Source organism: Humulus lupulus, chromosome X (genome assembly GCF_963169125.1).
Source record: "Humulus lupulus chromosome X, drHumLupu1.1, whole genome shotgun sequence".
NCBI lineage: Eukaryota > Viridiplantae > Streptophyta > Magnoliopsida > Rosales > Cannabaceae > Humulus > Humulus lupulus.
Genome location: NC_084802.1, coordinates 31803697 through 31814899, shown reverse-complemented (window position 1 = coordinate 31814899; position 11203 = coordinate 31803697). Strand labels below are relative to the sequence as shown.

The 11203-nt window shown below is 34.8% G+C and overlaps 1 protein-coding gene across 5 annotated transcripts; it reads left to right on the top strand.

The window, feature by feature from the left end:
• The first annotated feature begins 368 nt into the window (after window positions 1–368).
• LOC133807156 (3-hydroxyisobutyryl-CoA hydrolase 1-like) lies at window positions 369–7837 on the top strand. Of its 5 annotated transcripts, XR_009879210.1 has the most exons (16): window positions 369–580; window positions 678–758; window positions 1208–1276; window positions 1392–1455; window positions 1793–1872; window positions 1980–2063; window positions 2578–2662; window positions 3080–3165; window positions 3414–3535; window positions 4621–4681; window positions 4843–4941; window positions 5030–5131; window positions 5211–5252; window positions 5342–5479; window positions 6959–7239; window positions 7497–7837. XR_009879210.1 is itself a non-coding variant. In XM_062245328.1 (15 exons), exons 1-14 carry the CDS (start codon window positions 560–562, stop codon window positions 5477–5479), a joined length of 1134 nt encoding a protein of 377 aa, XP_062101312.1. In that variant the 5' UTR covers window positions 369–559; the 3' UTR covers window positions 7539–7837. The 5 variants fall into 5 exon arrangements, 4 of the variants coding, with proteins under 4 accessions (XP_062101312.1, XP_062101309.1, XP_062101311.1 ...); XM_062245328.1 differs by lacking the exon at window positions 6959–7239 and having other exon boundaries at window positions 7539–7837; XM_062245325.1 differs by lacking the exon at window positions 6959–7239.
• The last annotated feature ends 3366 nt before the right edge of the window (window positions 7838–11203 follow it).

Sequence of the window (11203 nt, the reverse complement as noted above, 5' to 3'; positions counted from 1 at the left end):
AATGGTGGGGGCTCTCAAACGGAGGGTCGCGGATGGGGGTCGCCGGAGCTGGATGTGGTCGCGGTTGGGGTCGCGTGGAGCTGGAGGGGATTGCGCCGGCCGGAGCTGGAGGGGATGGTGCGACTTAGTTTGGAGAGAGAATAAGTTTGTCCAGCTGAGTTTGGAGAGAGAAATGATTTGTGTGACCGAGTTTTTGAGAGAGAGAATAATAGAATGCTAATTTATAATAATTCCCTTGTTTAGCATATGTTTTTTTACTTTAAATTATTGCTTCCATATTTTAATTAACAATTGTGTTTTCCATATATGTTTTTTTCTTTAATAAATTTTTATTCCCATGTTAAAACTGTTTATAAGCCCACAAATTTTAGCCTATTAGGCAGACGGAAAGATTTCTGGGGAATGGTAACGTGACGTGATCTACTTGATATCACCCCCGGCTCTTAACTCCGATTGTATAAATATATATTAAATAAATAATCCCAGAAGAGAGTGAAATCCGTCGAAACGACTACCTGCTTCTTCACTCCGGCGTTACAGGGGGAGAGCTCATTCAGTAATGGGTTCCGAAGAAGGCCAGGTCTGAAATCCCGGAAAAGAAATTGGCTGAAATTTCTGAAATCTTGTTAATTGAGATTGGTTTTGATACTCTTACCCTATTTTTGATGATACCATAGGTTTTGGTGGAAGAGAAGCAATATGTGAGGAATCTGGTATTGAACAGGCCTAGGCAGCTGAATGCCCTTTCTTTTCAAATGGTATGCTTTTTTTTCTTCTTTTTCAAGAAGACAAGTAGCTTTGTTGAAACATAATTGACTATATATAGATGATACCAAAAACGAATGGGATATGCACTTTTTCGCCAAATTGGACTATGGAATTCATAGTTTTGATGTAAGTTTGTTCTTGAGGTGTACAATGCCAGTATAGCGTATCTCTCTTGTGGGAGTAGTGAAAATTAGAGTAGAGCACATTCAACAACATCACTAAAACCAAGTTTGAAAAAGTTGAGTTGCCAAGCATGGTGAAAAATTAAGATTATACCCTATTTGATTTAGGCGCATCATATTCAATCTGTTTGTTTGATTTTCAAATATATGATGCGAATGAGTCTGGCTGATTAGAGAACGTGCTATATTCACATCTGTGGAACAACAATCTAAACAGTGCAATATGTTAACTCTCTCCATTTACTTTATCTTCATAGATTTCTCGTTTGTTGGATCTTTTCCGTGCCTATGAGGATGATTCTAATGTCAAATTCGTTGTTGTCAAGGTACTGTACGTCTCATGCACAAATCATTGTATCTTATCTTTTAGTTGCCTTGAGGAAAGAACATAGGGATTCAATTATCTAAATTGAAAATTGAGATTTTTGCCTACATTTGAAGGGGAAAGGAAGAGCTTTTTGTGCTGGTGGAGATGTTGCTGCTGTGGTTCGTGATATTAATGAAGGTATACATTCCAGTTTTCCTATATGTTTTGCTGATTTTTAATCTCCATTACTGATCTTTAATTCTGGCTCAAATTAAGGTGTCTTATAATTTCATACCTTAAAGAAACAAGATAGTATAGGTTGATTATGTTCTGTTCTATTGAGTCATCTCTCTCTGGGAAGATGCTGAGTATTTCATAAGTCGCAACCAATGTGATTAGTGCTAAACTGATCCCAATGTTGAGTGAATGGAACACTAAATAACCTGACACTTTTTTATTTTGGTCTTAAAGTGAACAAAAATTTTAAAATTAATTCTGCAGCTGACATTCTGTTGTTTCTTCTTGTACAATATAGGTAAGTGGAAATTAGGTGCAGAATTTTTTCGGAAGGAGTTTACCTTAAATTACTTGATAGCAACGTACAGTAAACCACAGGTTAGTGAATTTTCCTGTTTAAGCAGAATTTCATGATAAGTTGATGGCCATTATTTTCATTGAAAGTATCTTTGATCGAGTTATTTTCTTACCATGTAAATTTAAAGGTTTCAATCCTCAATGGAATTGTCATGGGAGGTGGAGCTGGAGCTTCAATACATGGTAGATTCCGAGTTGTAACTGAAACTTCGGTACGTCTCAGTCTCACATATTTATTGGTTCTGCGTGCCTATCCTTTGCTGTAAGTCATCTTGCTGGAATTTTCTGTGTGAACATGTATTTGTAAGTGAAAATGTAGATATAAATAGCTTCAAAGTGAGGGTTTTAAATTTTGGGAAGAATCTGAGAACTTTTAGAATAGGGAACCATTGTAATGTTATTCCTATGCTTTGGGCATGTAGCTTCTAATGGGATACATTGAGCTATGTGTTTCTTTGAAACAACTTTTGCCAACATAGTTTTTTGCTTTTTCTGTACTTGGTTTTAGGGTTTGCTTTTTTGTTTTTTACAACACAATTAATAAATGGAAGGACGAAAAGAAAAGGTTTTATTCATTTTTATCTTCTCTTTACTGTAACATAGGCTTATTTTTCTCATAATGACTTGGGTGATATGTGTTTGAAATTTGATCTCGAAATTCAGAACAATTCAAAGGTTTACGTGTATTTTAGTGTTGACTTCACGCTTCAAAGCTTACCCTTGTAGGTATTTGCTATGCCAGAAACAGCTTTGGGACTCTTTCCAGATGTGGGTGCCTCTTACTTCTTGTCAAGACTTCCTGGATTCCTTGGTAATGGCAGATATCTATGATTTATTTAAGTTTTGCTCAATCTTTGAGCTAAATATTTTCCTTCTGTGCTGATTTATTTTATGTGGTACAATAAATGTGAACCCAAGCCCTGCAATTATATTAAGGGAACAGTGTGAAGAATTGTTTTCTTTTGCTGAAACACTGTTAAGAATTGTTGATTTGGATTGAGAGACCCTTGTATTTATTCGATTATGTATTATGCTTGAATAATTGCATGCAGTGACATTTAGTCCTTTTCCCTCCTTTAGTTTTCATATCTTCTGTCTTTGATAATTTTTCGTCTATGTTGATTCCTATGACTAATTCCGAACTTGTTAATCTAAACTACAACATTTTTCAGTATGCATTCTTATTTTTGTATTTTGGTATTTATAATGTTATGTAAATACTTGGCAGGAGAATATTGTGGTCTAACTGGTTCTAGATTGGATGGTGCGGAAATGCTTGCTAGTGGTCTTGCAACTCACTTTGTCCCATCAACAGTATGCTACCTCCTATCATTGTTTGATTTCAGTTTCTGCCAAATCTTGCCATGAGGCATGAACGTCACGATAATAATATCTGTTTTTAAATCAAGTTATCAAACATAAAGGGGTTTATGGGGAAAAAATATTTTTCTCTTTGCGTTGTGGATAAACACATTAGATTTTTTTATTTTTATTAAAAAAACTATCGAACAGAATGCTTATGTAATTTAATGTTTTGCCTTGCTTATCTAATTAATGGATAGAGGCTATCCTTGTTAGAAGAAGAACTATACAAGGTGGATTCAGGTGATCCAGTCATCATCTCAGAAGTTATTGGTAAATACTCACAGGAGCCTCATCTAAAAGATAAAAGTGCTTTTCTCCGGTTAGTATTTACATTATAACTGTTTTATCTCACTCGGACTCTCTCTTTATTTATACAAACACACAATATATATTTCTCTCTTTATATATATATATATATGTATATATATATATACATATAAGAAAAGGATCTGTACTGGTTCTGTATATTCTCTCCATACACGCACATATATAAGAAAATAAAATATAAGGGCAATTCATTCATGCTTGTCATACTATAAATTCGATGCTACGATTATCTTGCTTGGACTACTATTAAAACATTTAAAGCATAAAATTTCAATTTTTTTTAAACACCATAAATTTGATACCAGTTCATAATCAGTAGTATAAGCACTGTTATATATATCCTACTACTGAGATTACGTAAGAGAAAAGGAGAGGAAGAGTTTTTCCTACGTTTGTTTGGTATGAGAGGAATGAGAGAAGACCAAAATTATTTCCATTGTTTGGTCAGAGGAAGAAGTTGAAGAAATGAGAGATATTTTTGGCAAAAAGATTATTCTCTGATTTGAACAGTCATTTATTTCCTAAAATCTGTTCAATTTGATGGTATGATAAATTGGTTGAAATTGGAGATTGAAATTTGTTGTCCAAGTCCTTTGCTCTTAAAATCATTTCTACCAAACAAATATCCTATTTCAAATCCATCTAATAATTCTCTAGCCCTGGCTTGAGAAGGCAGAGACAGTATGTCTTATTGTTGTGACAAATCGAGTCCCATTTATCAATCACATTTTCAAACACACTTGCCAAAGAGCCATTGGACCCATTAAAGTCCCCATTTTTCACTAATATACAAGGCCTTTGTCAGGATGTCTTTCATCAAGCAAAAGAGGGGCAGTAAATGGCATAAACTAACCAAGAGAATGAACTTACCCCAACAGATGATCTTGGATTCTTTACTTCCACTTTTTCCTCCTCCTAAACACTTTTTTAATCTTTTAGGACAATCAGTACCTGGTGCTTATGCTTGCCTGAATTCTTTTACCAAACAACATCAGTTTTCAAGATAATTATATTTTTCTTCTTTAAATGACTGTTAATATCTTTTGGATTCTCATTTTGGCGGTTGTTTGTATACAGGCGAGATGTTATTGATAAGTGCTTCTCTCAAAGAACAGTAGAAGATATTTTATCTGCCCTTGTAAGTCAATATGATTGCTAACATAATCAAAGAGTTAGATTGTAGCCTTCGAATTTTTTTGCTGTTTTGGCAATACTGATTTATTTCACTTGAAGTTGTTGGATGGGATATAGAATATTTAATTTAATTTACCTAATGGTGGTCCTTTGCTTGTATTGAAGGAGAGGGAGGTAATAAAAAAGCCAGATGATTGGATTTCTGCAACCATTCAAACATTAAGAAAGGCATCCCCAATGAGTTTGAAAATCTCTTTGAGATCGGTATACCCCTACTGCATGCTTTGTTTTTTTTTTACAACACCTTTCCCAGTGTTACGGTTTGGTTTTAATCTCAATGCTACTATTCCAGATTAGAGAAGGAAGACTCCAGGGTGTTGGTCAATGTCTTGTACGTGAATTTAGAATGGTTTGTCATGTGATGCAAGGACAAGTCAGCAAGGATTTCGTAGAGGTTTTTTCTGTCTTTTGCTATTTCACCCTTCTTTACTCATCTTTCTCTTAGGTGATATTAACCCAATATTATTGTCCAGGGTTGCAGAGCTCTGTTGTTGGACAAGGATAAAAACCCCAAGGTAATACTAGAGTTTAACTTTTCATATTTTTGACTTAGTTGCCTTATAGACTTGTTTATTATTTTATTCTCTTGGTGTTTTTTGTTCAGTGGAAGCCTTCTAAACTTGAGCTCATCAGTGATGATATGGTTAATCAGTACTTCTCGAAGGTGGATGATGAAGAATGGGAAGACCTCAAGCTTCCTGCAAGATCCAACTTGCCAGTATCTGCCATTGCCAAGCTTTAGGTATCTCTATGATCTTGCATGCATTATGCTGAACTGGACTATGTGAGCAATGAGAAGTAAGTTTAGTCGTGTAACAACAACTAAATTATGCATTGAATAAAATGATTGGATAAAAAGGTAATGATGGTAAGGAAATGAAACATATAAAAAAGTTGTATTTGTGTAGAAGGTCAATAATCATAAGAGACCTTTATTTTGATAAAGTTATTATGGGATTTGCTGCTAAGTCTTCGAATGCATGCATACAAAACACTATACTGTGTAGACGAGTAGTGGTAGACTTTCTATTACTATTAAATGTTGATGTTAGCAACTAAAATAATTTGAGATCAGTTCGGAATTTTTGTGGTTGGGATAACAAAATGGATTTGAAATATTGTAATACTACCACATTGGAGTGATTTTGGGTATTTACAAGGATTATGAGTGTACCCTTTTGGAAAGAGGATTATGAGTGTAATAGACACAAAGGAATTAGAAATAATCTAAAGGGTTTGAAATTGCTTCTGTACCATAATTATAAATGTAACTAGAAAACATAACCGCGCTCCGTGCAATCTTTTGTAATTATTCAATATTTTTTTAAAATAGTTTGGGAGATTGTGAAGTAGTGATTCATTTTCACTCTACTCGTATAACATGTTCTTTATATAGATACGTAGAGGCATTTTGACTGTAATTTTTTTTTTCATGACGGTGTTCACTGTTCATTATATAGCGAATCTCACGTAAGTTTTTGAAAAATTATGACAAATTAAAGTAACGAAAACAAAGTAAAAAAATCTTGTTGTACATGTGCTTTTATTTATTATTATTATTATACGTTTTGTGTGATTTTTTTTATTATAAAAAGTCTAAATTATGTATAAGAAAATTTGTGTTTTGTGTAAGACTTATTTTGGCCGATTACCTGTTTGAAGCGTTTATTTTTAAAAATTAACTTTTAGATCTCGTGTTTTGTCAAAATGTTAAAAATTGGAATTGATAGATTATTTGAATACTGTATTTTTGTTGATCACCCGTTTTGACCATTTATTTTTAAAAATGAACTTTTGGATCATGTATTTATTTAAAAGTTTCAAACTTCTTATAAAAATTAAATTATATATTTATATAATTTTTGTTTTCTATAAGGACTCATACCATTTTGAACATTTTATTTTAGTTGATTACCTGTTGGAACCTTTATTTTTAAAAATGGATAATAGTGGCAAAATTACCCAAAAGTTTGGGTTTTGTATGCGGCATAGACCAAAAATTTATTTTTAGTGGCAATAGTACCCATAGTACCAAAAAGTAAAAGTGTTATTTCGTTTGGGTTCCTCCGTTGGTGGCATCTGGGTGTACACGTGTACGCACAGATAATTCAGAACCTTCATTTAAATCTATTTCCAAAATAATGAAATTAAAACTATTTCCTAAAACAAATGAAAATAAATAAATAAGAGCTTTCCTTTTAAACCTTCCCTTTCACATCAGATGAAGAAGAACAAAAAGCCCTAAAAAACCATTCGAACGTGGCTTAGGAAGCCATTGTCGTCGACTTAAAGCTCTTGGAAGAAACCATCGGTCGAGGGTATGTGGCATTTTAAATGGCAGCAAAAGGTTCATTTTCATCTTCTTCGGGTGTGCACAATCGAGGAAGGAATAAGGATGAGTTTGATTGTGTGAGCTGCGATTGTGGATTGCAATCAGCCGTGAGGACTTCATGGGCCAAGCGGAATCCTGGGAGAAGGTTCAGAACTTGCTCCAGAGTGAAAGTTAGTTTCAATTTTTTGTTTTTTATTGCATGTTGCAATAGATTGGTGCTTTTTGCTTTCTGTTTTTTTAACTGTTGCATATATTGCTGCAATTGAAGCAATATGAAGCAAAATAGCATACTGAAATGTAAAACTAGATTGCAGCATTAAGACCAAAACCAAATTTAGATTACAAGTCATATGTCTAAACTTATTTTTCGGAGGTTGTTGTTATAGTTCTCTTTCAATTTTTTTTTTTGTTTTTAACAATCTTACAGTTTGATGGGGGTTGTGATTTCTTTCGGTGGGTCGATTCAAAGTCTTCATCATCTCGAAGAGGTATGGTTCCAGGATGGGTGAGAAGGTTCGAGGCAGAGGATGGAATACGTGTTAAACATGATGTTGCTTGTAATGTTTGTCCTCATTGTAATAATGGGATAACAATTATTATTAGTTGGGGAAAATTAATTTGTATTGTAATTGTTTTAGTTATATTATGGATCCTAAAGTAGTGTTGGTGTTTGGTTTGTAAAATGTAAACATTTGAGGCATCTTTATTGGCCTCTGTATTGTAATTATGTTAGTTTTGAATGAATGCAATTTGCTGCAATTTGGTGAATCTTGTTAGTCTTTATATTTGGTGCACTAGATAAAAACTCAAGTGTTATTTATTTTGCAAATTGGTTTTCTTATTTCTCAATGGAATTGACAGAGAAAAGAAATGCATCCGTACTATTTCTTAATGATGTTCAACAACCTCCTGTAATGTTAAACAAAGATTTTTGCAAGAAAGATAATGCAATATATATTAGCTTCCTCTTGAACAAAACGTGATGTTTTTGTTACAAATCAGAAAGTATAGAGGAGTGGCCTAATAACATATGTCATATGTTACATCTGTTATAGTTCAGTAAAAAGGCTATTGCCTAAACCAGATTACATAAAACTAAACAGATACAAAAAATTAGGCTATTGCATAAAACAGATGTTGATTACAAAAAAAATTGGCCATCTGGTTTTACTGTTGCTAAGATTGTTGTGGTTGGGTTTGTGAGGTTGAACCACCTTGTGCAGCCTCCCTTGCCTGTTGCTTAGCTCTTCTAATGTTTCTTTTCACAGTTGATGGGGTTGGATTTGTCTTCGGTGGCCGTCCCATTCTTTTTCCTTCAGTTCAACCATCTTTCTCTTGAATTCTTCAGGTGTTGATGCTCGCGCACATGCCCATAATTTTTGTTTTAGCAATAGACCGGGGAGCTCCTTCTTGAAGTTAGAATGTAAATGCCTCATGCAGAATCTGATCTCCGCACCTTCATAGAGAGTGGATAAGGCATTTGATTAGCCTTTTTGCCTATCACTGATCATTGTAAAATTTCTATGATCTACCTCACACAAATCCTCATTCGGTAGAGTCAGAACCCATGTCCATGTGTTCGGTGTTTTCCTTTTCACATATTGCATAAGCAACTGGGAACATAGAGTTCTTAGCATCAATACCAACAGTTGCAAGTAGTATCCCTTTGCAATATCCCTTTAAAAAACATCCATCCAAGCCAACCAAAGGCCTACAAGACTTAAAGCCATCTTTACATGCTTTTAAGCATATGTAGGCCCTCTCAAACACCCTCTTATCAGCCACCATATTGCTTTTAATAATTGTAGTGCTGCTTGGCATCAGTTTCATTAGTTGTTTGCAATAATCATCAAGCATTGCATATTGCTCAGCCACAGATCCCTCAAGCATTAGCCGATCCTTATTCTTTGCAGCATAAAATATGTGTCTACTAGTGTGAGAAAACTTACTGTTCGAAGTGAGTTCCTTGAAGTTTGCATAGTGCATGTTTGGGTTCATTCTGAATTGGGGTAAGAAGTGTTTTTCCAACCAAGGTGCATCCACCAGCTTGCTGTTTAACCTAATCCCGCAGTTGTGTTCATCCAAAATGCCAAATTATTCATCTTTAGGACCCGAGCATACAAAGACCATCCACAGCCAGTGGCCTTACAAATAGCCTTCAACTTTGTATGATTATTGAAGAGGTAGTTGAATTCTCTGTCTTTGCTTATGAAGTGTTCCTTTAGAGCTTCTCTAAGCTGTTCAACACTTGTAAATTCCAACCCAATAATAAACTTGAAATCAACCCATTCTCAATAGGTACAAATTGCCTTCTACTTCTCCTAAGAATAGGCTCATCATCATCACTGTTTAGGCTGTTTAGATCTTCCTCATCTTCGAATCCATTTGAAATTTCCCCATCCACTTGAGTGTGTATACTTCATTCACAGTGCTCCACCATTGACTTGGTGGTGTTATGTTGTTCTCTTGCTGCCTAACCTTCTCTTCATCTAGGGCATATTCTGGTTCCACAAAGTCACCTTCACTGGGCTGAGGTATATTAGGCCTCGATGACTGGCCCAAATCACCAACTTCTTGGGCTTCTGATTGGGCCCCATGCTGACCTTGGCCCAAATCCTCCACTTGTGTAACCACTGGTTCTTCCATATCATCACCATCATCCTCACCATGGTCATCACCATCATCCTCACCATAATCCTCATTAGCAACATCCTCATAAACAACCTCCCTAGTTTCATGCTCATTAGGATATAAGGATCACTAACATACACATCCACACAACTATAACCCCATAACCGCATATCATCAAACATCTCCAGTACATCTTTATCACAGACAATAATTTTACCATTCTTTATTGCTTGATTTTTTGATACAAACCATAAATCAAATGGAAGTTGGTATCCAAGCTCTTTCACCAATCTTTCCATGTCCAATAGACCAAAAATGTCATACTCACAACCATAAAAAAAGGACACACGTCCACCCTCATATTTTCTATCCCCATCAATATTTGACCATGTGCCCCCATGATGCATCACTAAAGTTAACATTCCAGAATTTCTTCCTATCCATTTAAAACAAAAACCAATGTCAAAATTTATCTAGGTTAGTCAAACATTAATGCATTCACCTAATTATGACTATTACACATAACATAAAACCAATTAAAAACCCCAAAACAGAGAAATAAAACCACACCAATTCAAAACACCCAAAACAGAACATGTGGGACATAACAACATCTACTTTTATTTAGTTTTGGGACAGCACACCAAAGCATCCGATGCTACAAACCATGAAAATAACAAAAAAATATGTGTCCACTAGTGTGGGGCAGCACACCAAAGCATCCCATCAAATAGAGCTTCGACAAAAATAAAATAGAACATAAAAACTTACCATAACTGGGACCAGGCTCTGAAGCAAGCCTCCACGGTATCGTCAGGCGAAGTCACCGTCGAAATGGGTCAGGTGGTGGTCGGAACAGCTCGGGTTTCAAACTCAGGCAAAGTCACCGTCGAAATGGTGAAGCTGGTGGTCGGTCGGAACACTTAGAGGGTTTCAGACACAACTTTGGGTATTTTGGGTTCCTATTGTGTTACAAAAGGAAAGCTCTTATTTATTTATTTTCATTTGTTTTAGGAAATAGTTTTAATTTCATTATTTTGGAAATAGATTTAAATAAAGGTTCTGAATTATCTAGTGCATACACGTGTACACCCAGATGCCACCAACGGAGGAAACCAAACAGAATAACACTTTTTGGTACTATGGGTAATATTGCCACTAAAAATAAATATTGGGTCTATGCCACGCACAAAACCCAAACTTTGGGTACTTTTGCCACTATTATCCATTTTAAAATTAACATTTGGATCATATATTTATTCAAAAGGTTAAAAATTCTTTATAAAAAGTATATTATATATATAATTTATGTTTTCTATAAGGTTTCACACCATTTTGAACTGTGTACTTCAGTTGTTTACTCATTTGGACCATTTATTTTTTAAAATTAACTTGTGGACCTTGCGTTTTGTCAAAATGCTAAAAATAGGAATATAAAGATAGATTATTTGAACCACTTAGTTAATTACCCGTTTGAATATTTTATTGTTAAACTAACATTTG

What these genes read in the sequence shown, in the direction of transcription:
- LOC133807156 (XM_062245328.1), top strand. Translation starts at nt 560, where the DNA reads ATGGGTTCCGAAGAAGGCCAG. An exon ending in TCAAATTCGTTGTTGTCAAG is followed by an intron (nt 1,277 to 1,391) that starts GTACTGTACGTC and finishes CTACATTTGAAG; the next exon opens with GGGAAAGGAAGAGCTTTTTG. An exon ending in GAGTTGTAACTGAAACTTCG is followed by an intron (nt 2,064 to 2,577) that starts GTACGTCTCAGT and finishes TTACCCTTGTAG; the next exon opens with GTATTTGCTATGCCAGAAAC.